A 27,261-nucleotide genomic window follows, 5' to 3' on the forward strand; every position below is an offset into this window, starting at 1 on the left:
CCACACTAACTATGAAGCATATACCAGCTCTAGTCATAGTTGCATATGATAAAATCTAACTAGTTTATGATACTAATTTTATTTCGTAACACCATACTATCTGGATAATATAAGTCAAGACCACTATCCATCTGTGTATCCATAGGTTTTGCCCCCAACATCTTTGTTTCCTATAGAAGATCAGTTACGTACTTCCTTTGAGACAACAACACCCTAGACCTACTTTGAGCCACTCGAACACCAAGGAAATGTCTCAAAACACCCAAATCCCTTGTTTGAAAGTGTGTTTGCAAATGATGTTTCACTTTTGAAATATATTGCACATCACTACTAAGCAAAATAATATCATCAACATACACTATCAAAATAATAATACCTATCTGCCACTCCAACACAAATTCTGAATGATCACAATGGCTTTTCAAAAAACCAATTCTATAACCACATGAATAAACTTCTCAAACTAGGCTTGAAGATTCTGTTAAGACCATAAATAGCGTTGCAAAACTATCGAACTTTAATCTCCTCTGCATGAGTAACATCACCTGACAGTTGCTCCATATTAATCTCTTCAATCAAATCACCATACAAAAGACATTCTTGATATCAAGTTGAAAAGATGTCAATTCTAATTCATAGCCACATTACCAAAATATGGACATAACCAAGCTCAATCCTGCACATGTTCATGTCAATCCATAAATCTAGCGAGTCATCTGTCCAGGTCTAAATGGACCCATTACATGGGGTTTTGTTTTTTTTCATGCTCAGGTGCATGGATACTACAAAATATCTTATTGCTTTGAAGGTTGCCTATTAATGGAGTTCTTTTTTTTTATGCTTATAGCTTGTGAAGCTATTTCGAAAGAAAATTAAAATGGTCCTTTTGAAAGGGAAATTTACAATTTAATTTAAGTTGTGGATCTTAAAGCAAATCTCCTGAGTTCACAAAAGAAACTCCAACGATGACAGAGTTCATGGAACCAATGAATAATTCAAGATGGAGTTGACATTAAGTGGATGCTGCTAAAATACCTATGCATGCAATATTGTTAATATGGTTCCAATACATGCTAATAGTAGGACAAACATGTAAATGAGTATTGATGTTATCTTTCTAAAAAGTACCCCACCCATAAAATGTCCAAAAAAGCCTTTATTTGTTATACATACATAATATACTTACAATTTTTTTTTTTAAAATGCCATCAAATTACTGGTACAAATTAGTTTATTGATCAATCTTTACATGCTAGTGGAATCTACCAATAGCTTCTAGTGGTCCTACATGCTAGTAGAATAACCTAATAGCTACTAGTGGTGATCTGAGTCTACTAGTTGTTTAAAATGCATTTCAACCTAGTTATAGTTATCTAGTTATCAACTGAAGTCTAACAGTCATATTTAATTAACTAACTATAGGTACTTCTTTTACTTATATTTTCCAAACCTGTATCAAATTGTATTTAGTTGTATTGATTAGTTGTTGTTAGGACTTGGTTCAATTTAGTCATCATGATCCATCTATTAGTTTACATCTATCTACTAGTCCCCCTTAAGTTGTATTTATAGATATCAAAAGTACAAAAGTACTAATATTACAAGAATACCCTTCACCTTAATAAGAGTGAATAAGAGACATAAATCATAAACTAATTACATCTGTACCACCCTAATTACATCATATCTTCCAACACTTCCTCTCAAGTGGGAGATAATAACAGTGATCCCAACTTGAACCAAATAACATTGATGTAGTAATAAGCTCCTCCACCACGGTGTCCCAACACCGGGCACCGACTCTCAAAAGGTAGAAAAGGGTGATAAAATATAAGTTGAAACCAACCTCAAAGAATTTTGAATAAATATAGTGATAATAATTACTAAAGTGGGTAATGTTTGTCATTCACAAGACGACAATAAAAGACCTAAGGGTACCAATAAAAAGTAGAGTGGGTGATGTTGTTCAATCACAAGATGGTGATAAAAGACCCATGAGTACTAATAAAAGTGTAAAAGGACTTAAAACACCCATATAAATAAAATGGACCAACCAAAGCAATGATCCAAAAAGGTTTAGCCAAAGGGGTAAGTGGGAGTCAAACAAAGGACGGTAGGTGAAAGGCTGCCAAATAATAGAGGGTAATGGGTAATGATAAGGAATATAAGATGTAGAAGTCGGGGTCAACATGTGCTTTATTTCCCTAGGTAATTCAAATCCTCCATCAAACGAACCAGTGCCGACAACAATCAATGAATAATGAACCCATGGCATAGTAATCAAGGGGTTTTTCTTTAGTAAATGTCTCAATCAAAGAAATACAATAGCAACTGCAGTAATGAGCCAATGCCTAAATACACATATCAAATATGTTTTATATAGCATCAGATAAACGGTAAATAATAAAGTCCTTAAGAGTAATAAAGACACCTGAGGTAATCTGTAGCAAGTCCATCCTTGAATAAGGAAGATGTTCACAAAATAATAAGTTGGAATCGATTAATAAGCTAATAATAAGTTGAACCAAGTATTGTTAATATGCTTAAAAGGAATAACTGAACTGAGTGATGTTGGTTCCGAGAGCAAATATATTTCTTTTGATATATAATTTTTCGTATAAAGTCTTGTTCTTGATGGCAAAAAATGGCTTGAAAATTGAAGCTTCCTGCTGTTGCACGAAACCTTTTTTGCTACTTGACCTTTGCTACTTCAAATGTTGATTTCTCTTTCTAGAAAAATTTGATTTCAACGATTATTTTTGAGTTGAAAACTAGACTCAAATATATTTCATATGATATATAATTTTCTATAAGAACCATATGGTAAGAGAGTTAAAAATCCAATGAAAACATGATTTTGGAAAGAAGACTAAAGGAAAAACGAGAAACTCCTCTTTTTTCTTTTTTTTTTCTTCTCTTCTTCCTCCCTTTTTTCTCCTTCTTCTTCTCTTTTTCTATCTCGGATCATTGCCTGATACCATGTTGAAAGTTAAGATTCATGATGTATAATCATAGTAGAAGAGGATTAAGGGGTGAGAAGATGAAGAGGAGTTGTGGAGACAAGGTTTTAAGAGAAGAAGAGGAAGAGTGACAAAATTGGAGAAAAAAGGAGGAAGAATAGGGTAATGAACTTGTCCAAACCATCACCCCTAAGTTGTATTTATAGATATCAAAAGCACTAATATTACAAGAATACCCTTCACCCTAGTAAAAGTAAATAAGAGACATAAATCTTCAACTAATTACATCAGTACCACCCTTATTATATCATATCTTCCAACATCCTCCATATCCAACTAATCATGCATAAATCGAACAAGAAACAAGAAATTCTAGAAACTTAAACAACATGTAATCTACTCAAACCCTCAATTTCATCAAAGGTTACTTATTCTCTTGTTTATATCATACTTTTTACTTGGGGGCACTAACACTGGAATCTATTTTCCATTGCACTTGAACTCTTTTACACTAACACCCAAGGATGAGTTGAAGTTGAATCAATTAATTTAAGATGAATTGAATTCTTCACTTCATTTCAAGTTCATTGTGGACTAACCCCCCCTAAATTAAACATAAACATGAAATTCTTGCAATTAAGACAACTTTGATCCAATTTAGACCTTCAATTTCAGTGCACCATACTCCGTACTCAACTAATTATGGCTGAATCTAATAGAGATATTAAATTCCAAAAGTCAAACAACTTAAATTCAAATTAGAACTTCAATTTCAGTAATCCATATCTCATACTCAATTAATCTCGCCTAAATCTAACAAAACATGAAATTCCAAAAATTAAAACAACCTTCTTCCAACTACAATATGGAGTTGGACCAAGTGCGTTTTATAAATTCACTCATTTGTTCATGGATGCTAACAACCATTATAACCTTGTTGTAAGAGCTTTTATAAATTGAAATTTCTCATCTATTTGTTTCATATCAAAACAACTTTCAACATGAACAGTAAAGCATTGGATAATATACTCTCTCTTCTCAAATAAGCATTTCCTCCTGGGGAGTCATTGTTTCGCAACTATTATGAGGCTGAAACAAATTTGCATGAGTTGGGATTCCATTATGAAAAGAAACATACAAAATCATTGTATATTATTTTGGTGGGAATATGAAAATGAAGACAAGTGTTTGCAATGTCAAAGGATGAGGTATTTACACTCATGCAACAACAGAAAGTGGTCTCGTAGAAGGTCTTATGTTATTTTCCACTCAAACCTCGACTTCAATGGTTGTTCACATCAAACTATACAACCAAAGATACGAGGTGGCAAGCTAAGGTGTGTTTGGATGAAACTGATATATTGAGACATCTGGCAGATTCAGAACTTTGGCATTAGTTCAACAAAGTGCTCTTGTGGTTTGCTATAGATATTGGTTGAAGTTGAGATTGAGACATAATTTATATGTAATGCATATTGAAAAAACATTTGCAACAATATTTTGTTGAACATAAGTGGTAAAACCAAAAACTCGATGAATGCTAGACTTGAAAGAGTATATTTTTTGAGTTGAGATATTGGTTGAAGTTGAGATTGAGACATAATTTATATGTAATGCATATTGAAAAAAACATTTGCAACAATATTTTGGGCATACCGTTGAACATAAGTGGTAAAACGAAAAATGTGATGAATGCTAGACTTGAAAGAGTTGTGGTTAGAAGGAGAGCAGACTTTTGACGCACACATAGGACATGTGTTTAAAACGCATGCAACATTTCTTTGGACTATAAATGATTTCCCGGTATATAGATCACTTTCTGGTTGGAGTACCAAGGAAAAGGTGGCATGTTCAATGAGCATGAGTGAAACACACTCTGTGCGATTGAAACATGAAAAAAAGAATCTTAAATGGGTCATTGATGCTTTTCACTCATGGATTACAGGCGACATAGGGATAGAAAGTTGGATGGCACATTGGAGCATTGACACATACAATGACTCAACAAGAGAAAAGATGATTTTGTACATGGCTTTGTAGGCATCAAGTTCTAAGATGGTGTTGCTTCAAATATATCGTTTTGTGTCAAGATGGATCTCACGAATGTATCAAGTTTAAAAAGTCGTGATTTTTATATCATAATGTAACATTTGATTACGGTGGGGTTACGTTGTTATCTATCAAACAATGTAACTACTCCAATCATTGATTGGGATTAATCCTAAGAGGGTTGTGTTAAATGTTAGATTTAGGATTCCATGAGGTTTGTAGGAAAGAACTAGGTTAAGAGAGAAGAGAGTAAGAGGGAGAGAGAAGGAAGAGGCGCCCGAGTGGAAGGAGAAAGAGAGAGTGAAAAGTAGAGGGGTCGGTCAAGAGAGAGTGCGAGAGGAGGGAAGGAGGATTAGGTTTTAGTGATCCTAACCCTCCCCCTTAAGTATTTATAACATTGTACATCTTATAAATTACTTCAATGCCCCTATACATGGGTTACATCTTTTAACACCCCCTCAAGTTGGGAGAGAAAAAAATCATAAATACCCAGCTTGTTGCATATACTGGTCTATCTTGGATGTAGCCTACTTTGTAATTTTATGTGCTACTTGTCCTTGAGATGAAATATGCTTGAGAGCTATAATACCAACTTGATTTTTTTTCGTACAAAATGGCGATCTACCTCAATATGTTTTGTTCTCTCGTGGAAGATTGGATTTCAAGTAACGTGCATGGCTGTCTGGTTGTCGTAATAGAGTTCTATATGGGTCTTTTTGTGGAACATGTTGGAAGATGGGCCCAAGCCCACATGACCAAGGAAGCCCCACACTACCAAGTGTGTTAGAAGATGGGCTCAAGCCCACAAACCAAGTAGAAGGCCCACATAGTGGTGACATGATGATAAAGAGTCAACTCATAAAGATGACATTGATATAATTAGTTTTAGTTTCAGGGTCATAATTATAATATTATAGTTTATTCATCAATAAATTGAGCTTCAAGATTTGTACACAAGTCAATAACTCTTTTTTTCTCCTATTTTCTCCCCAACATGTCGTCTCTCTTTTTCTCCATGAGCTAATCTATGAAGTCTTAAAAATCAACATAGTATTAGAGCATTGATTTCCAGGACTCACATGTATGGTTTTCAGGATTCTAGAAACCCATTGCTGGAACTTTGTTTTTTATATTGTTATTTGTTTTGTTGATGTTGCTTGGAAGCGCTTTCTTCCGGATTAGGATTATGTTGGTAGAGGTGCTCAAAGAGAATATCAAGAAAATCCTCTCGAGTTCTCCATCCCTATCGATCTAACAAAAAGAGATCTGTAGCACAAATTCTGACAGCCTATCTAATACTTACAACAATAATCACTCTTATGGCTTTCTGGTTGATTCTTTCCTCTATTAGGAAATTGACATTTCCTATTCTAATTTGGGTAACATATTTATTATGCAATTATATTTTCTATTTTTAATGGAATGGGCTGAAATTAAGTGATCTAATTTTGTTAAGCCCATTACGGAATGGGTCATGGATATGGGCTATGAATATGGGTCAATTGAGTAGATACCATAGAGAATTATGGGAACCCTATATAAGGAGACACAACCTAGTTATGGTCCCCAATATACTAAATCACACACAATTTTTCTTCTCCCCATCCGGAAGAGAGATGAAGGTCCCATTGAGGAATAAGGCGATTTAGTTGAGGAAGACCACAACATCAATCTCCTTTACTATCGTTTGTCATAGTGATTCTGCAACAGAAAGACGAAACTTCGGAATGGATCCAGGTATTTATATTCAATCCTAATTTTCTTGCATGTTGTAAATTCTGGATTAGGATTTACTACGGTTTTCCAACAAGTGGTATCAGAGCAGTAACGTTAGATTATTAGAATTTTGAGATTAATTAAGTGGATTCTAGATTTTTTTTTTTTTTTTGTCTGGTTGCTAAAGGTTTTACTCAAAGGGAAGGCATAGACTATAAAGAGACTTTCTCTCCGGTATCTTTGAAAGACTCTTTTAGAACAATAATGATACTAGTAGGTCATTTAGATCTAGAGCTACATCAGATGGATGTCAAAACTGTGTTTCTCAATGGAGACATTGATGAGAAAATTTATATGGTACAACCAGAAAACTTTGTATCAGGTGATCCAAAGTCTATGGTCTGTAAATTGAAGAAATCCATTTATGGTCTCAAACAAGCTTACCGTCAATGGTAACCATCAAGTCATAACCTCCTACGGTTTTGAGGCGAACGTTGTTGATAACTGTGTATATCATAAGTTCAGTGGGAGTAAATACATCTTCTTGATATTATATGTCGACGATATATTGCTCGCTAGTAGCGATATAGGCTTACTGCACGAAACCAAGAAATTTCTGACGAAGAAATTCGAGATGAAAGATCTTGGTGATGCCTCTTTTGTATTAGGTATACAGATACTTAGAGATCGTTCTCAAAGTATCCTTAGGTTGTCACAAAAGAGCTATATGGATAAGGTATTAAACAGATTCGGCATGAAAGATAGTAAACCAGGAGACACACCCTTCGCTAAAGGAGACAAGTTTAGTCTCAAACAGTGCCCTAAAAATGATCTTGAAAGAACAAAGATGCAAAAAATTCCCTATGCATCAGTAGTAGGGAGTTTAATGTACGCTCAAGTTTGTACTCGTCCCGATATAGCATTTATAGTAGGAGTTCTGGGCAGGTATTTGAGTAATCTGGGTATGCAACATTGGAGGGCAGCCAAACGCGTGATGCGTTATTTGAGGAAAACAAAAGACTACATGCTTACTTATCGGAGATCATACAATTTAGAAATCATTGGGTTCTCTGACTCCGACTTTGTCGGATGCCGAGATAGCAAAAGCTCCACATCAGGCTACATCTTTATGTTGGGTTAAGGAGCTATCTCATGGAAGTCTGCTAGCAGACTTTCATAGCTTCTTCAACCATGGTTGTGGAGTTCATTGCTTGTTTTGAAGCATCCAACCACGAAATATGGTTGCGAAACTTTGTCATTGGGTTGCGAGTGGTAGATGACATTGACAGGCCATTAAAGATTTATTGTGACAATAACTCGGCGGTACTTTATTCCTACAACAACAGGAGCTCGACGAAGTCGAAGTTTATCGACATCAAGTTTTTAGTTGTTAAGGAGAGAGTTCAGGATAAGCAGATTTCTATAGAACATATAGGGACAAACTTTATGCTAGCAAATCCATTAACCAAGGGTTTAACGCCTAAGGTGTTTCATGAGCACATTGCTCATATGGGCGTCATTTCTGAGGATACCTTGGTTTAGTGGGAGTCATTATTTTGTACTATTTGTTTGCTTAAGACATTGAGTTATTCTATTTTTTTAGTAATAAAATTGATTGCTTATTATTCTATTTATGAACTTGCTTGTGTTTTTCTATGTGCAATGTTCACATTGTATTAAGGACTTTGGAAAGATCTCACTAAAGACTAAAGAAGGACCAGTTGGAAATAGGCATGTTTGAGATCACATTGAATGTAATTTCCATGCTACTCATCCATATTTGATCTATGTCATTGAGTGTATTAGTATGGTAATCATCGTGGTTTAGTCACGAATGTAATGTGTTGAAAGTCGTAGTGGTTCCATTATTAATATATACGATGGTTCCATTATTAATAGTATACAAATGCGCGCCTCAAGAATTTGTGATATAATTGTTTTAGGAATGATATGTAACCCAAGTGGGAGATTGTTAGGAAATTCACATTTCCTATTCTAATTTGGGTAACATATTTATTATGCAATTATATTTTCTATTTTTAATGGAATGGGCTGAAATTAAGTGATCTAATTTTGTTGAGTCCATTAAGGAATGAACCAAGGATATGGGCTATGAATATGGGCCAATTGAGTATATACCATAGGGAATTCTGGAAACCCTATATAAGGAGAAACAACATTGTTATGGTCCCCAAAATACTAAATCACACACAGTTTTTATTCTCTCCATCTGGAAGAGAGACGTAGGTCCCATTGAGGAATAAGACGATTTAGTTAAGCAAGACCATAACATCAATCTCCGTTACTATCGTTCGTCATAGTGATTCCGCAACAGAAAGACGAAACTTCGGAATGGATCCAGGTATTTATATTCAATCCTAATTTTCTGGCATATTGCAAATTCTAGATTAGGATTTACTACGGTTTTTCAAATTCCTCGACACTGTTCTTTGCCGTTCTGAACCTTCGGGCATCGAAGAAGGAGGATTAGAAGGGATTCCCTCACTTTAAACTCCTCAACAAGCTTTCCACCATCTTTATTGAACATGTCTGAAGTTATGTCCATGGTATTTGCACCAATATTTACCGCAACACTCCGGAAGAGAAACTTATCTTTGCATTGCATGTCCGGCGGAACCACAAACCTCAAACCCCTGATACTGGAGTTTCTCCAAAAAAAATCAGCATTTAACGTGGCTTTTGTGGCAAGTACTCCAATTCTCACACTGCTCCCAGCTCCAACAGGCATCAAGTTTGCTGCCTTCAGTTCCTTCGCAAAACATGGTATCACCATCTTTGCTTATTCATTGCTCGGTGTTTGAAAAGGAGTTTGTGCTCCTCCATAGAGGACGCATTCCCATTGCTACTTCCGTGGTATCTTCGTCAAGTTGAGGACTGGAACGTTGCTGTTTTTTTTTTTTTTCCGATCTGAGTCTCCTTCGCAGGCCTTTCCATACCGAGACATAGATACTCCCTTTAATCTCGTATTGTTCTGTTTGCTAGAAGTCTTCCACATTGCTGATCCAGCCCGTTCATTTTGCTGTCATAATTTCCGTTGCTTCATAACCCAGCTGGATGGCAATCTCAGACAGGTGATATTGCGCTCTGCAGGATTGGAACGTTACTAGTCTTTGGATTTGTGCAATTATCTTTCTTGCCAGATCATATTCTCGCTGTTGTTATTTCCTGTTTTGATCTTCCGTTCGCTGCTTCTCCGGGATATCATCGCTGTAAATCGAATTTTTTCATGTTGTCTTTCCTTGAATCTGCCAAGAGACAAGCACGAAAGATATCATCCTGGCTTACAGTATTACTACTGTTTTGCTTTTCGGAAACTTCTGTGGCAGGTCTCCATCGCTAGCGTGGTTGTTGTTTCTGAAGGACAACGACTCTGTTGTTTCCGCTGAGTTAATCTGTCGGATCATTGCTGGTTGTTTTTTCAGAAACTAATCTGTTGTTGTATTTGTTATTTTTATTTTCGGAAGTCTTTAGCTCGTATCTTCGTTGGCATCGGATCAGATTGATCTTCTGGAGTTTCGTTGTTCGTTGCTATCTTTGGTTCATCAGTTCTCTGTTCACGTCACCGACCTCGCCCTGTTCAAAAGCGAGCGTAGCGGGGAAGACGAAGAGTGTTTCCGTTTCATTTTATCTATAGAGTCAATCTGATAAATTTTCCGAGTCAAGCAATGCTCGAGTTGCTGGGTTCCGCTTGGTTTAACCTAACAACCTGAGTTAGTATTCCTATTATTATTGCTCGGCTTACTGCACGAGTTACTATGCTGATTTAACTTGGACCAACTCAAACCGGGTCAACTTGGTCGGTTCTACTAGACTCGGCTCACTTGCCTATGTATACGGGTCTAGGTCCCGAATTCTCTACCGTTTCCTCCTGCGACTTGACTCTGTCTCTTGCACCAATCAAACTCGGTGCCTTTTCTCTGGCTGGAGTATTATCTTGATTTTTTTGGCAACTTATTATTTGGTTTCTTATTCAAGGATAGACTCTTTGAGGATTATTTCATGTGTCTTTATTAAGAATTTTCATTATTTGGTACGTGTTATTTGGGCCTAGGCCCATTTTAGTTGTTGTTATTGTCTCTCTAACTAAGACATTGTTATTGAAGGACTTCTCGATTGACAGTTGTCAGCATTTTTTATTCTGATGAAGAAAAAAACATATGGTGGCCGAAACATATTATCTTCTAGTGATTTCACATTACCCTCTTATTATCACTTTTGAAGAATGCCAATAGACCCACTACCTACAGAGGATAGGAAATTGCCCAACATTTAGCGTGAGTCAAGTTTATTATTCACCCAAGAGATGTTTTTTTAGCTACCCTGAGAAAGTGGGTAGACTTTGTGTCTCATAGTTGGGCTACTTTTCTGACTTTGAAATTGATTGGAGCATGTTTTTGATTAAGATCATTTGACTGGAGTATAGAGCATTGGCATATGGCTAGGAGTGACAAGAACCAAGAAATCACTAGCTCAAGGGATAATGTTGGAAGATATGATAGACTGTTATTTTATATGGAAAGATCACCTACACCATATGCCGCAAGTTGGGTGTTTATGATATTATCTCACCCCCGGTTTGAAGGGGAGTGTTGAAAGATGGGCTCAAGCCTACACAACCAAAGAAGGCCCACTCGTCCAAGTGTGTTAAAAGATGGGCTCAAGCCCATAGACCAAGGAGAAGGCCCACACAATGGTGACATGATGGTAAATATATAGTCATCTCATAAATATGACATTGATGTAATTATTTTAAGTTTCAGGGGTATAATTATGATATTGTAGTTTGTTCATGTATAAATTGAGCTTCAAGGGGAGGTTTTGGACATAAGTTCATAACCTCATTTTTTATCCTATTTTCTCCCCAATATGCCGTCTCTTTTTTTCTCCATGAGTTAATCCATGGAGTCCTAAAAATCAACATAACTCTAATTCAGTAAGAAGATATTTGATCCATAGAAGCTCACTAATTGCATGGGTTACAACTTTGTATTCAGCACCAACACTAGATTTAGCAACTGTTACCATATTTTGGAATTCATATAAGTTAGAAGTTATATTAATGTTAGTTGTTTAGATATTTACATGTATATAGGTTAATAAGCAAGGATTAATAAGCTGGGTTGGATTGAAATTAAGCTCATGGGTTGTCTTGTACTTAAACCTAACCCTATGTTTAAATAAAAGATAAAGGAAGGGAAGAGGTGCTCCCGATTTTTCAGCTTCTCTTATGTGTTGGTGTGGTCGTCAGTCTCAGAGCTTGGAGCTCTCGGTTGTGGCTGTACCTAGAGCCTATTGGGTAGATTTTCTTGGTCATTGCTGCTTCTTCCAGCAACTAGGTTTCATTCAGTAGATTCAGAGCTTGGAACTCTTTATTTTGGCTGCTCACAACAGTTCCACTTGGTGGAAATCCTTGGTTGTTGCTGCTTTCTTTAGCAACTCAGTTTGGCTATTCCAGCATGTTGAATTTATGGAAAAGAGAAATACTTCATTGACTTATTGTATACATGAACTTCTATTTATAATAGAGGAAGGTAGTAGAGTCCCATTACAATAAAACTACTATTATTCCAATTACACCTAAAGTCTAACACTTACAGATAAGTCTTATCATAATTAAATAACCCACAATAAATAGAAGATTAACCTGACCAAAACTCCTTTAAACTGAAACTCTTCTATGGCACGTGATAATGATAAGGATGCCAACTCGTGGCTATCTTTGTGGGTCCCACTTGATCTTCTTATGGGCTTGGACCCATCTTACACTACTCTTAGGTATGTGGGTCTTCCTTGGTCGTGTGGGCTTGGGCCCTATCTTTCAACACTCCCTCTCAAGCTGAGGGTGGAAAAACAGCATGAACTCCCAACTCGCTACAAATTATGTATAAATTTTTTTTTTATAATGTGGCACATCTTCCAACACTCCCTCTCATGCTGGTGCTCTCGTTCATGAGGCCTAGCTAGCATAAGAAAAGTGAGAGTAAAACAACTTCAAGTTGTATGACATCGCTTTTTAATCCAGTCAAATAACTCATGTTAGATGTTTGACACGCTTCTATCTTTTGTAGGTAGTGCCACTCCTATTAATGTAGGTAGTGGGTCTATATGCTGTTCGGAAGTGTAATAAAAAAACTCCTCCATCATTGTGTCCCTCCATAGGACAACGACTCTTAAGTAGTAGGAGTAATAAATGTTAATTCATAGGGGTATAACATAGAGTTAGTAATAAACTCTTCTATTATGGTGAAGTAACATAGATGTCCTTACAGGTAGTGGATATAGTAATAAACTCCTTTGTCGGTGATGTAATATATATTGAGGCCACCTCTTCTTCAATAACAATGTCTCATCCAATGAGACATAATAACAAAAGTTATAATGGGCTTGAACCCATATAACATAAACCAAAATAATCCTTGTAAAAATGACCATGAAATAATCTAATGCACATATTTGTACCAAATAATATGCTGACTAAGGAATAATTTGTCAATTCTTTAAAATAATAATCTAGCTAGAGAAAAATTTACCGAGTCGTGTCGAGTCAAATAATAGACCAATATATCCGAGTCGCTGCAGAAATATGTAAGTTTTGGTCCAGACACGTATACTGAGGCAAAAAATAAGTGGCCCGAGTCAGCTTGACCCATTCCCAAGTTGACCCGGACCGAGTTAACTCAGCAGAGCATAGGCTGAGCTCGGGTTGCTGGGTTAACTCGGCCAAATCTAGGTTGCACTCAGGCGCTGAACCGGCGGGTTTAATTTTTCCTGAGGAAAAATTTATCAACGTGCCTTCGTCTTCCTCCCGCGACCGAACAGAGCTTCAGTCTTCCTCCCAGCGGCTGGCCGAACAGAGGGACAACAGCAGCTCGAAAGAACGAAAATGCTATCTCCGGAGACAAGCATAAAAAATTAATCAGGCAATAGGGTCGTCTTCCCCTCGTCCACCCCCCCCCCCCCCCCCCCCACCCTTCCGGCTTCTGAACAGAGAGACGGCAACCTAGATACGTCTCTGGAGACCAGAGACGATTCCGATGATAAAGGATCCGTCAGAATAACTCGAAAGAACAACAGATACCTTGGCAATAATTCGGTCGTTGTCTTCGTCGGCGCCAAATCTTCTTCTTCTTCTTCGCAACGGCGGAAAACAACAGTCTTCTTTTTCGGCAACGGCGCTAAACAGTGCAGACTCAGAACCGAAAATTTTAATCGCAAGTTTTCTTCTTCTTCTTCTTCGGCAACAGCGCCAAATGCCGAACAGTTCGGTAAATGAACTTCTTCTCCCCCTCGCCGAAAGACTCTAAAACTCGGTATGCTGGTTCACTGGTTCGAATCAGCACCTATCTTCTCGGCAGAAATAGAGTTCTCGGCGGAGTACTCATATGTAACAGAAACCAGATTCACAGAGTCGTCGTATCCGAGCTGTTCGGAACAGCGAGCGCTCTGTCTTCCTCGCCGACAACGCCGAACATAGCGGCTCCTATCGGTCTCCACCGCCGCAGACAAGTCTCGCCAGATACACCCCCTCGGCAATCTCGAGGCAAAATCGACAACCACGACAAGGATTGGTAAAAACAGAGTAAGCAACGACCAAAAAATGATCAAGCAGCATAAATCTTCCCACTAGAAATACATTATAGATGAGAAAAAAAAAAACGAATAACGGGTACAAAGACTGAAAAAAAAAAATAGTTCATTACCTTTGTTCTCGTTCTCATACATTGTGAAGTTGAGTCCAAGGCCTATCCTAAAATGACTAGAAAACTTCTTCTGCCAACTAATAAACTCAAGATCTTTGATGTCACTAATCCATGTGGAACTATTTCTTAACACTCTCCCTCACATGTAGACCCTCTAGGCTCTTACACGTGGATAATTTGGGTGGAGGCCCACATATGAGTACATGCTCTTGTACCATGTTGAATTTATAAAAAAAAAAATACTTCATTGACTTATTGTAATTAGAGTACATAAATTTCTATTTATAATAGAGGAAGGTAGTAAAGTCCCATTACAGTAAAACTACTCTTGTTCCAATTACACCCAAACTCTAACACTTATAAATTCTATCATAATTAAATAACCCACAATAAATAGAAAATTACCATGACTAAAACTCTTTCAAACTGAAACTTTTTTGTGACACATGATAATGATAAAGATGCCAACTCGTGGTATCTTTATGGGGCTCACTTGATCTTCCAACTTTGTGGGTTCCACTTAATATTCAAATGGACTTGGGCCCATATTACACCACTCTTAGGTATGTGGGTCTTCCTTGGTCGTGTGCGCTTGGGCCCTATCTTCCAACACAACAGCCACTCTTAGGCTAGAAAATATTGACATGGTATCAGAGTTATTATTATTATTATTTTCCTGGTGCTGCTATTATTTTTCTTGGCATGCTTGAGTTGCTAGGTGACACTGAGTTTGGACTCTGAGTTGGCGTTTTCAACGAAGGGGTTTCAACATTTGTTTTCGAAAAATAATTTTCAGTAAAGGGGGTTTCAGTTTCTTTTCAAAAAGTTTGGCGACTCATATATTTAAGCCAATTTCAGCAATTTTCAGCAATTTTCAAAAAGTGGGTTTCAATATTTTTTGGTGACTCAAGGCTTGCATTTCAGCAAGGTTTGCCCTCAGATTGTTGTGTCTCTGCGTGGCTTGCGGTATTTCATTATGTCATCTGACAAATTAGATTTTTTTCCTATTCATTTCACGGGTAAGAACTACACTACATCGGCATTTCAATTCCGCTTATTTATTATGGGAAAAGAATTATGGGGTCATATATATGGAAGTGATCCAGCACCTCGAGAGGCCATAGCTATATCAAAGTGGACAACCATGGATGTAAGGGTAATGACCTGGATAATTGGTTCCAAGTTTGAAATTGCATGTTCCAATTTGATGAATCGTCATCCTGTACTATCTCTAGATATCTATTTGAGTGAGCTTCTAAGGGGGGAATAGCGTATTTCCACTCAGACCGGCATGGAACGTCGGGCTAATACTGATGCCCCTATTACTATGGCCTATGCAGCATAGGGGAGAAATCAGGGTAGGGACATGATGTCTGTCCAATGCTTTAATTGTAAAGAATTTGGTCATTTTGCTCAAGATTGTTCTAAGAAGTTCTGTAAGTACTGCAAGCAAACAGGTCATCTCCTCGCCGCTTGTCCTATTCGCCCGACAAGAAAGAAGGGTACCGCTTATCATTCCTCCATAGGTGCTTCTAGTTCTACTACATTGCCTCCTGTTGTGCCGGTCACTCCGACTACTGTTCCTACAACCCCAACAAATCTAAGTACACTCACTCCTAAAATGGTACAACAAATAATCATTTCTGTCCTCTCTACTTTTGGGCTCTCAGATAAGAATAAAGTCTCTACTCTACCATGGTATATTGACTTTGGAGCTTCTAACCATATGACCAACACTGCTATTTCTCTTTCCAATGTCAAAAAGTATGACTGAAATCTGAAAATTAACATTGTTGATGGCAACTCTCTGCTTATCAGTGTTGTTGGTGATCTTTCTCCTATATTAGCTAATGTTTTTGTGTCCCCTGATCTCTCCACAAATCTTATTTCTGTTGGTCAGTTGGTTGATAATAATTGTAATGATCCGTTCTCTCGATCTAGTTGTGTTGTGCAGGATCAAGCATCAGGGAAGATGATCGCGAAGGGGCCTAAAGTGGGACGACTCTTTCCCCTTCAAGTTTTTCTCTCTACCAATATTCCCCATGCTCCTTTACTTTCGTTTGCATGTAATGTTGTTAGTTCTGGAACTAAGATTTGGCATAGACGTCTCGGTCACCCAAACTTTGATGTACTTCGTATTGTGTTTAATTTTGGTTTATTAAAAAGTACAACATGATCTTCTCTTGATCTTTCATTTGAATGTTTATCATGCAAACTTGTCAAAAGTAAAGTTCTACCTTTTCCTTATCATACATCTCATGCCTCATACTGTTTTGATATTATTCATAGTGATGTTTGGGGAATTGCTCCTGTTATTTCTTATGCGCATTATAAGTACTTTGTTACTTTTATTGATGACTTCAGACATTTTACTTGGGTCTACTTGTTATGGGCTAAGTCTGAAGTTTTTGTCGTATTTAAACACTTTCTTGTGCTTATTGAGACTCAATTCTCTACCAGCATCAAGGTATTGTACTCTAATTCTAGCAAAAAATACATGTCTAATGAGTTTCAGGATTTTCTTCAAAGCAAAAGTATCATCTCTCAGCGTTTGTAACCTTCAAAAAAATAGCGTTGCTGAGAGGAAAAATCGTCATCTTCTTGATGTGGTACGAACTCTTTTACTTGATTCATCTGTTCCTCCTCGTTTTCGGTGTGAAGTATTGTCTACTTTGGTTCATGTAATTGACCGCTTGCCTTCTCCAACGTTGTATCATGTTTCTCCAATTTTTAAAGTTATTTGGTCATTCTCCTTCATATGTGGATCTTCAGACATTCAATTGTGTTTGTTTTGTGCATCTACCTGCTCATGAACGACATAAACATACAACCCAATTTGTTAAGTGTGTTTTTCTTGGTTATGCTATATCTCAAAAAGGCTATGTTTGCTATGATCCTCATGCCCGTTGAATACATGTTTCTCGGAATGTGGTTTTCTTTGAAAATCAATATTTCATTCCATCTCATGTTGTGCTACCATCTGCATCTTTACGTATTCTGCCTAGCTTTTATGAGCCCAATTCCACTTCATCTTGTGCCCTCTCATGATCCCGACCTAGCGCCTGCTCCTGATCTTCCTCCTGCTCCTGCTTCCACCACTCTTCGCCGGTCTACTCACCCTTCTCGTCCCCCTGATAGGTATGGTTTCTCCTCCATTGTCTCTCTTGTGGCTACTTTATTATCTATTTCCATTCCCTCTTGCTACAAACAGGCAATGACACATGAGTATTGGCAAAAGACAATGCAAACAAAACTTCAAGCTCTTGAGGAGAATCACACTTGGGATGTTGTTACTTGCCCCCCTACTATTAAGCCTCTTGGGCCTAAATGGGTTTTCTCTGTAAAGGTTCGATCAAATGGTTCTTTGGATCAATACAAAGTTCGCTTTGTAGCTTTGGGAACACATAGGAATATGGGATTGATTATGATTATACATTTGCTCCAGTTGCCAAGATGACCACGGTTCGTACTATTTTAGCTATTGCTGCTTCACAGTCCTGGCATCTGCATCCGATGGATGTGAAGAGTGCACTTCTACATGGTGATCTACAAGAAGATAACTACATGATGATTGCATCTGGTATGACTACTTCTTCTCCTCAGGATGTCTGCAAGCTACGCCATCCTCTGTATGGGCTTAAGCAAGTTTCCTAGGCTTGGTTTGAGAAGTTTTAAGGTACACTTCTTATCCACAAATTTACACAAAGTCAGTAGGGTTATTCTCTCTTCTTTCACAAATCGGCATCGGGCATAGTCCTTCTCTTGGTCTATGTGGATGATATTATCCTTATTGGCACTAACTCTGGCCTGATTACTAAGTTCCGGTAGCTACTGGATGCCACCTTCCATATGAAAGATCTGGGCCAGCTCACGTATTTCTTAGGACTAGAAGTACATCATCGGGCCAAAGGTATTTCCCTAAATCAGCACAAGTATACTCAAGATATAATTTACCTTGGCTAGTTTGGCGGACACTTCTTCTGTTGCTACGCCTATGGAGGTGAATGTGAAATATAGGAAAGATGAAGGGGACCTTCTTGATGATCCTACTCTATATCGGCGTTTGGTTGGGAGTCTCATCTACTTGACCACGACTCGCCCAGATATCTCCTATGACGTTCATTAGGTCAGTCAATTTATGTCTTCTCCTCGGCATCTTCATCTTGCTGCAGTTTGACGCATCATCTACTATCTTCGAGGTTCTCCTACTCGTAGGTTATTCTTTCCTACCAGCTTATCTCTTCAACTTGTTGCATACAATGATGTTGATTGGGCTGGGTACCCCGATACCCGTCGCTCTACTACAAGTTGGTGTATGTTTTTAGAGGTTGTCTTGATTTCTTGGAAATGTAAGAAATAAGATCGTGTGTCCAAGTCATTTACTGAGGCCGAGTATCGTGCCATGTCTATTGCGTGTTCTGAAATTATATGGCTACGCGGTCTTCTTGAAGAACTTAAGTTTCCTCAGACTACCTCTACACCTCTTCAGGCGGATAACACTAGTACTATTCAGATTGCTACCAATCCTGTGTTCCATGAACGCACCAAGCATATTAAAGTTGATTATCATTCTATCCGAGATACCTTGGAGCGTCGAGTGATATCTCTTCCTTACATCTCTTCGAATCTCCAAGTGGCTGATGTCTTCACCAAAGTAATGACTCAACACCGCCATAATTTTGTGATTGGTAAATTTTTGTTGGTCGACTTACCAACATCAATTTGAGGGGGGATGTTACCATATTTTGGAATTCATATAAGTTAGAAGTTATATTAATGTTAGTTGTTTAGATATTTACATGTATATAGGTTAATAAGCAAGGATTAATGGGCTAGGTTGTCTTGTGCTTAACCTAACCCTATGTTTAAATAGAAGATAAAGGGAGGGAAGAGGTGCTCCCGATTTTTCAGCTTCTCTTTTGTGTGGGTGTGGTCCTCATTCTCAAAGCTTGGAGCTCTTAGCTGTTGTTGTTCCAGGACCCTATTGGGTAAATTTTCTTGGTCGCTACTGCTTCCTCCAGCAACTAGGTTTCTCTCGGTAGATTCAGAGTTTGGAGATCTTTATTTTGGCTGCTCACGATTGCTCCTCTTGGTGGAAATCCTTGGTCGTTGCTACTCTCTTCAGCAACTCAGTTTGGTTGTTCCAGCAGCCACTCTTGTACTAGAAAATATTGTCAGCAACCACATGCTGCTTTTTACTCTTCAATGCAACCAACTTCCCTCCAACTAAAGTGCAATACCTAGAAGTAGACTTCCTATCATCAGGTGATCTAGCCTAATTTGCCTTCGCAAATCCTTCAATGTTGAGGTAACCGTGACATTTATATAGAAGTCTATTGCCTGGAGCTCTTTTTAAATATCAAAGGATCCTCTCCAGAGCTTGCCAATTAATAACTTATGGTTTGTGCATGTATTGACTAACCACACTTATAACATATACTAAATTTGGTTTGGTCACTATAATATAAATGTGTTTCCTAACAAGTCTCTAAAATTTTCCCACATCCACATCTTCACTGAAGGTTGCACACGACTTGGTGTTAGCATCCATGGGAGTACCTATTGGTTGACATCCCATCATCTCTGTGTCTTCTAGTAGATCAATAACATACTTCCTCTGAGATAAGATAATCCCATGTTTTGACTAGAAGACCTCAACACCCAAAAATTATTTCAGAAGTCAAAAGTCTCTTGTTTTTTATTTCCTTGCATATATTCGCTTTGACTTTTTTTATTCCTTCCACATCATCGCCAGTTAAGATAATATCATCTACATAAACTGCCAATAATACACTTCCCTTCAAGGTATTCTTGACAAATACGAAATGATTAACTGAGCATCTATGTAACCCAAATCGTAACATTGTTTGGCTAAATTTGTTGAACCAAGCCCGAGGAGACTGTTTTAAACCATATAATGATTTCTTCAATCGGCATATCAACTTCCCCTCAACCACAAGACTAGGGTGTTATGCATATAGATCTCCTCAATATCACCATTTAAGAAATCATTTTTCACATTGAGTTGATATACCGGCCAAGAGGAATTTGTAACAATTGATAATAGGATTTGTACTGAATTTAACTTGGCCACCGAAGAGAACGTTTCCTCGTAATCAACTTAAGATCGGACACAAAACCATCAAGGTTGTGCTTGATGGTAAAAACACATTTATAGCCCATGAGGTTTTTTTCAAAAGGAAACAAGGCCAAGGTCCATGTCTGGTTCTCAAATAAAGCATTCATTTCCTCTTCCATTATCATCTTCCATCCTGGATGTCTCACAACCTTCTGATACGACTGTGGGATAGATAAAAAAGAGATATATGCAAGGAATTGACAATAGGAAGAAGACAAATGATGATGAGAAACAAAATGGGATATAGGGTGAGAAGTGGAGGGCCCAGTGCCAGTTCTAGGCTCCTTCTGCAGAGCTATGAGCCTAGTATCAAACTGTGGACCAAATACGATATGAGAAGATGGGCTTACCTCAGAGGGGTCCGTAAACTCTATAGGTGTGGTATATGCTATTGCTCCAGGGGGTGAAATCGATCCGCATGAAGTGGCACAACAGGTCTTGCAGTTGCCTGGACTGATGAAAGACCCAAAGCATCTTTTGAAGAACAAAAATAAGTGTCCTAAAAAATAGTTGTTAGAAGATATAAGCAAGCATGTGTATTATTGTTGTAATTATCTTATTTTTTTTTTATCTTCCTCACCGCTATAGGGTGAAGGGTATAACACTAAAACTAACAAAATAAAGCATTAGACGATGATGATCAAAACAATGCAAAAACAAATATTTAACCTTATTGTGAGCAACTGAGACAGCAATAAAAGCAGCCACTTTTGGCCACTTTGATAGCAAAGTAGAACTCTCCATTGGGAGGCCCCTGAACAAAAATGATACACACCCACCTTGCATTATCTACCATCAGGTGAGGAAAGGCATGTGCACTTCTTTATCTCCCCTGCCCCTTCATCAACAGAAATTTCAGATCTGTTGGCCCTAATAATTTTTTATCTAACGAAGTTTTTGTAAACAAAGAATGATAAGCAGATTCGTGGGAAGGAAAAGAATCAGAATTTTGCACAACGTTGAGGCAGGCCAGTCTGATGATCCACAATCACCATCTCTGTCTGATTTTTGCACTCAAGAACATCTTGTCCTAGTTTGGCCCCAGCAGATTTCAATCCCCTCAGAGAAGAGGCCTGGTTGAAGAGATTAATCACCGGAAGCTTCGAGGCTGGAGGCAGCTTACTTGAAGGCAACAAATCTCTGAAATCAGTCTTGAACAGGGGCACCTCGAAATCGCCCTTATCATGCCTGACAACATTATCCTTGGCACTAATGTGTGCTCCAGGTTCCATGTGATTCGTCGAGAAGCTCTGCTGATTCGGGAAGTTGGGGTAGAGACTCACATAGCCTCTCAGATACATCATATCTATCAGAAATTTCTTCCACGAAGCTTGCCAACCATTAGTTCTGGACTTGGGTATTTGAACCGGATTTTGCTTCGCATCGTCCGTGAACCTCATGGTCATGTAAACATAGAATTCTCTCCACTGCTTGGGGAAGAACACTGCACCCCAACTGCAGGGTAACTGGTGCAGATACGGGGTGTTCGGGTGAATGTTCATGAAGAAGCTTGTTGCGTTCCACCTGGGTCTCTCTTTCACCACTTCAACCAACCGAGGTGTGTAGAGCGAGATGGATGCCAGTTCAGGGAGGGAGATCTGTGGGTCGTAGTGATAGACTAAGAGTGAGTACTTGATCCAGAGATAGTAATACGGTGAGACCTCGATATCGTCTTCCAGCAGAAGGCCAAAGTCATTATCGGATGCCGGGTACCAGCTCTCACTCACGGCTCGGATCAAACCCCCCTGGATGATTCTCCTGCGCAGAGTTTTGGGACCATGGGGCCAGTCGTATGAGCCAATAAGCCTAATAGTTTCTTCATCAACCTTGCTGTCCATGTTGAAGCTGATGGGGATTTCATCACCAACATAGTAGGCCTCGCTCAGAGATTTGAGAAGACGTTGCAGAGACGTAGCTCGGTTTTGTGTGACAATGTTTACAGATATTCTCATGCGATTCCAATCTACGGGCATGCAACAGTTCAAATCGTTCAGTAATGTAGAAAATAAGAAATCATCAACTGATTGAGAGAGATTCATTAGTGAGATAAGAGTTACACGAGTCTTACTTGGCAAAGCCGTGGATCTAAGGTCAGCCATCCATAAAACCTTGGTTACCGAGGGCCTAGGAAGAAATACCAGACTGGCACTGCTTGAATTTCTCTCGACAGCCATTTTAAGAGCACTCTTGACATCCGGATCAATATCAGCAACCGCTATCACCACACTGGGATTATGAATTTTGATCAATCCTTTCATGCTTGTGTAGACGGTTTGTATAACAGGCACTTCTGAATCGGAGATTCCTCCAATGGCTCCCGCATCCAAATGGAAAATTTTGAACCTCCTCTCTCGACAAACCGACCTGGGCCAGTTCAGAGCAGTTGCAGCCTCTTCGCAGGGACAATACTTCCCTCCAGAAACAGCAATGTATGCTTTTCTCCCAACAGTTGTTCGGAACTTCTCAAGAAGGGGTGCCAACGCTTTTACCTCATCAAGAGAGTGAGCATAGAAAAGGGCATCGATTTTTTGAGGAAACATTGCAGCCCATTGAGTTATGTAGCCGGTTGAGAGGGCTCGCCACCATTGATCATCTCGAACTTGTACAATGTCTTTGAAGATAGCCGTCGTTTCAGAGACATAAGCCAACCTATGTTCACTGTCTCCCCATGTCTCTTTGTCGTTGGGATCCACAGGAAGTACGAAAGAACCAGCATTTCTGTATTTTTGAAGCTGATAACTGCACAAATACAAACAGCAACTATTAGAATTCAATCAAGAAGATGATGACAAATGAGGTTTCTATCAATTTGAATATGAATCTGAATCTAACTGGAGATCAAGTCCTACTATAATAGATGACAAATCCATCGGTTGGCTCTAAAGCATAGGAATTTTGATTAGCTGACGAGTTTCATATTGAAAATTTAAATTTTGATAATTCAGATTTGTAAGATTTATCGAGCACATGCTCACCTGAGATGAAGATCCTCCCCGGTCATAAAAGTGAAAGGGGTCTCCACAAAAAGTGTTTTGACAAGATCTGAAGACAAAAACCAGGAACTTGACAGAAAATCCACCTGCACTATTCTGTCCAGTATAATATCATAAGCTGGGTCAGGCAAGTAAAGTCCTGCCTCCTTTGATCGGAACTTCCTGTAGCTTGGGAAGGTAAAATCTTTCTGTCTAAATGGCAAGATCCTCCCTATGCTCCCAAGAACTGAATTCTTGTACTTGTCTGTCCCAGCCACATGTGACAAGATCTCCAACATTCTCTTACCAGGGATTATATCATCGTCAAGAATGTAAACAAAGTCTGCTTCTGTTTGCAGAGCCATCTGAAACCTTCCGTAATACTTGAAGTCGTAGTTTGAACTCACAAAGCTGATCTTCGAATTGTTGTAGCTCTCAACAATTCTTTTAAGCGAAAGCTCATTGGGGCTCCCAAATGAGAGCACCCAGACGCTGTGGAATGGTATGGTTTGCTGGAGTAACGAATCCAACTGCGCACAGAGCGTCTTCCTCTTGAAGTGGTTCAAAATAACTGTAATTTTTGGGACATTTGGACCTCTTTGATCCCATTTTGAGCTCATCCGCATCAACTCAGAGAGAGTTTCAGGCCCAAAGGATCTTTTCTGGAATCCCAAAACTTCATCATAGAGTTCTCTCTTTAACTTGATCATTTGGGCATCGTTTGATTTCTTCTGAGAAAAATCTATTTGTTCGAGCTCGCAGACTTCGGATGGCGTCGGGAGTTCGGATTGAAGAGCGTAGTTTTCCTGATAATGGTTCAGAATGCTGGGTTGGATGATGTATTTTTTCCATCTCTGGGCGATTTGGGTTGCCCATGTGAAGTCAGGCTTGGTTTGTAAATCCACAGCAGGGCTCATGTAATAGAGGAGGAAAGTGGCATATATTGTGAAAGCGAACTGGAAGCACGTGAGCAAGGCTACCAGACGAGCAGAACCACTCCTATGAGCCCTCAAAACTTTTGCTTTTCCATCAACATAATCACTGAGCATGCCTTCTAAGTAATCTCCACTCCTCGTTCTCGGACATGGAAATAAACCCATTAGGTAGAACCTCAGATATGCATTGATAGGATCTGCCAAATAATAACAAAAAAGGAATATGAATTCAGGACCAGATTGAAGTGAAATAAGCTGACAGATTAGAGAAAACGATACGAAAAGAGGAGCAGGACATAGATTAGATGTGAAATATGCGAAGATGCTTCAAAGTTCTTAGCTAGAAACAGAGCACTCAGGTACCCAAGCACCAGAACAAAAAAACCGCCTCAAGAGAGTGAATTGAAAGAAGGAAAGCACTTAGTAGTCAATTACAAAACTATCTGCCATCAGAGAGAAGGAAATAACCAGCTTGACTGAAGCAAAATTCGAAGCTATCTTAATGTAATGAATCTTCAGAATCAGCCCAGTAAAGACCCAGAAAGTTGAGATAGGATGCTATGCAATTGGATGCGCCAACAATGGCATCCCAAAATCCGTAAACAGAGATCCAAACGATGATGAGAAGCCGCAAATGTTCAGGTTCAGAGAGGATGGAACAGAAACAAAGATGTGAACACCCAAGAGAGTGGTATAGATCGTGTGCCAAAGGTTATATATATAAAGCTATTTTGGGGACTCAAGAAGAAAACTGAATCTAATGTCACATGGGTTGAACAGTGAGAAGAAACTGAGAAAGGCGTTGGGTTCACATCTTCTCATACATTCCCCCTTCTGACACCATTAAAAAGCCGGTTTTGAAGGCGTGGAAATGGCAAAAATCCGCGTTTAATATACAGCCTCTCACGTATTGGGAGCAAAGTGCTCTCTTCTGTATTTTTACGTCTTCATAATTAAACACTGGTTCTCCTTCATTCTCTTTCTTTTTCTTTGCTGTGACATAAACCCAAAGGAACCCAGCAAAAGAATTAAGAGTTCTAGTTATGAAAAGAAGGAAAAGGTTGAGAATTCTGTTGTGGTTTAAATGATTTCTCCTGGGAAATCAAACAAATGAATGGTAATTCATAAGAGATTGTTGAATAGTCGCATTATCCGTTTTTACAGAAAACTAAAATTACTGGATACAGAACCGAAATTCAGAGAGAGTTATAATTCGATTTACCGGTAAATCCAGCCAAAACGAACTCACCGAATTCTGGAACTTCATTTAAATACCAAACCTCGAAAAACACTAAACAATATTCAAACCTGTCTTAGACTCAAATCCCAAGAACAGTAATTCAATCTCTCGGAAGAAGCTTGAAATGTTATTAAACAAGGACAACCGAAAAATAAAAAATAAAAAAAAATCGAGTTTCATACCTTGATTAAGAAAGTAAAATTCGCCGCCCAAGTCACCCCTATTTCTTTCTCCTGCAAACTAAACCCAAACTCCGACCTCACCGCGTTTGTAAGATTGCGGGAAAATCAGATAATAGGCAAAGGAGTTCTTGGGTCGATTTAAATACAGATGATCTGCACGGTTGACTTTCACATAAGAAATTATCAGCAAACTTTGTTAATGCTTTCTGCCGAAGTTCGGCCAGTTGGTCGGAAAAAATTTGCTTGCGCAAGACAAAGTTGCAATCGATTTTGGCTTCTTGTTGAAGAGAAGATCAGAGGCTTTCTATATTTTTTTTCCTTCTAGTTGCCATTGGAGCTGTAGAACATTTTGGTAAGCCTGATCGACTACTAATTTAAAAAGAACTTAGCTTCAAAATGATTAACAACTTCTGAGACGAAATAGTTCCAAGAGCTTATTAGTTTATGAAGATTGATTAACAAATGAGAGATTTTTGCCCAAAGGGAAAAGGACACAGAGAGAGAAAGAGAGAAAGAGAAGATTCCATCATCATTTACTGGATTTCTCTAATTGAATATGAACGTTGGAGTTTATTAATAATTGGAGGCCTGGAATTTGATTAAGCCAACCGCGGATTTGATCAAAGCTAACATATGGGCATTGGGGGTCTCTGGTTTTCCAGAAGATAGCAGCACAACGTCTGGCCTCTGAACTACTCGGTGAGTCATTCGATTGTTCACACAAATGGGAGTTTGTTGAAGTGAAGACTAGAAGCATCCCAAAAATTATTTATTAAACGACGAATCGAAGGTTGCTTATCCAAGAGAAGATACTTCATTGGAGCAACTACTTCAAGCTATCATACCCAAACAACGAAAACAAATCAAGCTTATGTAGTTTCAATCTACGTTAACGCAGAGAAAAAATAAATTTCAAAAAAGAATTAAACTGCTGATATTGTCCACCAGATTCAATAAAAGGTGGTTTACTTGAGTCTAGATGATAAACTTTTTAACTTCTAATGAGTCAAGTCACATAGCCTAAATTTATCAATCGTTGAGGTGCTCAGTTCTTCAGTTTCTACGAATACAAGTTTCGATAAAAAAAAGTTTCTGGCTCAGTACTTCTCTAAAGGGAATCAACAAGGTAAGAATTCAGTTGGGTCTGAAGAATTTAGCTGAATTTCAACCAGCAACCTTACTTGAGTCTGAAGAACGTATCTGAATTTCCTCATCATCTCAGTTTTCTTCAGCGAATGACTAAAAAGCAGCAAATTCATCGGGACAATCTAGCAATCGAACTAAACATGAAGACAAATAGCCATTACAAACAAAAGCAATTATGGGCATTCAACAATTTGTAAATGT

At 38.4% G+C, this 27,261-nt stretch overlaps 1 protein-coding gene across 1 annotated transcript; it reads right to left on the reverse strand.

Annotated features, from left to right (window-relative positions):
* Positions 1–21,526: 21,526 nt before the first annotated feature.
* On the reverse strand, positions 21,527–24,657 carry LOC137948580 (uncharacterized). Its single transcript, XM_068794673.1, has 3 exons — positions 23,561–24,657; positions 22,654–23,324; positions 21,527–22,548 (listed from the first exon to the last, which is right to left on the reverse strand). The coding sequence occupies exons 1-3, from the start codon at positions 24,655–24,657 to the stop codon at positions 21,527–21,529; spliced, it is 2,790 nt and encodes a 929-aa protein (XP_068650774.1).
* Positions 24,658–27,261: the final 2,604 nt, after the last annotated feature.

This window comes from Aristolochia californica, unplaced genomic scaffold (genome assembly GCF_029961685.1).
Source record: "Aristolochia californica isolate CCGP_79_NKW_82.1479 unplaced genomic scaffold, dmAriCali1.0.hap1 SCAF_1, whole genome shotgun sequence".
NCBI classification, from domain to species: domain Eukaryota; kingdom Viridiplantae; phylum Streptophyta; class Magnoliopsida; order Piperales; family Aristolochiaceae; genus Aristolochia; species Aristolochia californica.

Excerpts from the sequence above, each read along its gene's own strand:
- LOC137948580 (XM_068794673.1), bottom strand. The coding sequence starts at position 24,657 with ATGGGTTTATTTCCATGTCCGAGAACGAGGAGTGGAGATTACTTAGAA. Across the intron at positions 23,325-23,560 it reads GGGGAGGATCTTCATCTCAG|TTATCAGCTTCAAAAATACA; the intron begins GTGAGCATGTGC and ends GTATTTGTGCAG. Across the intron at positions 22,549-22,653 it reads TAGATCCACGGCTTTGCCAA|ATTGGAATCGCATGAGAATA; the intron begins GTAAGACTCGTG and ends GCATGCCCGTAG.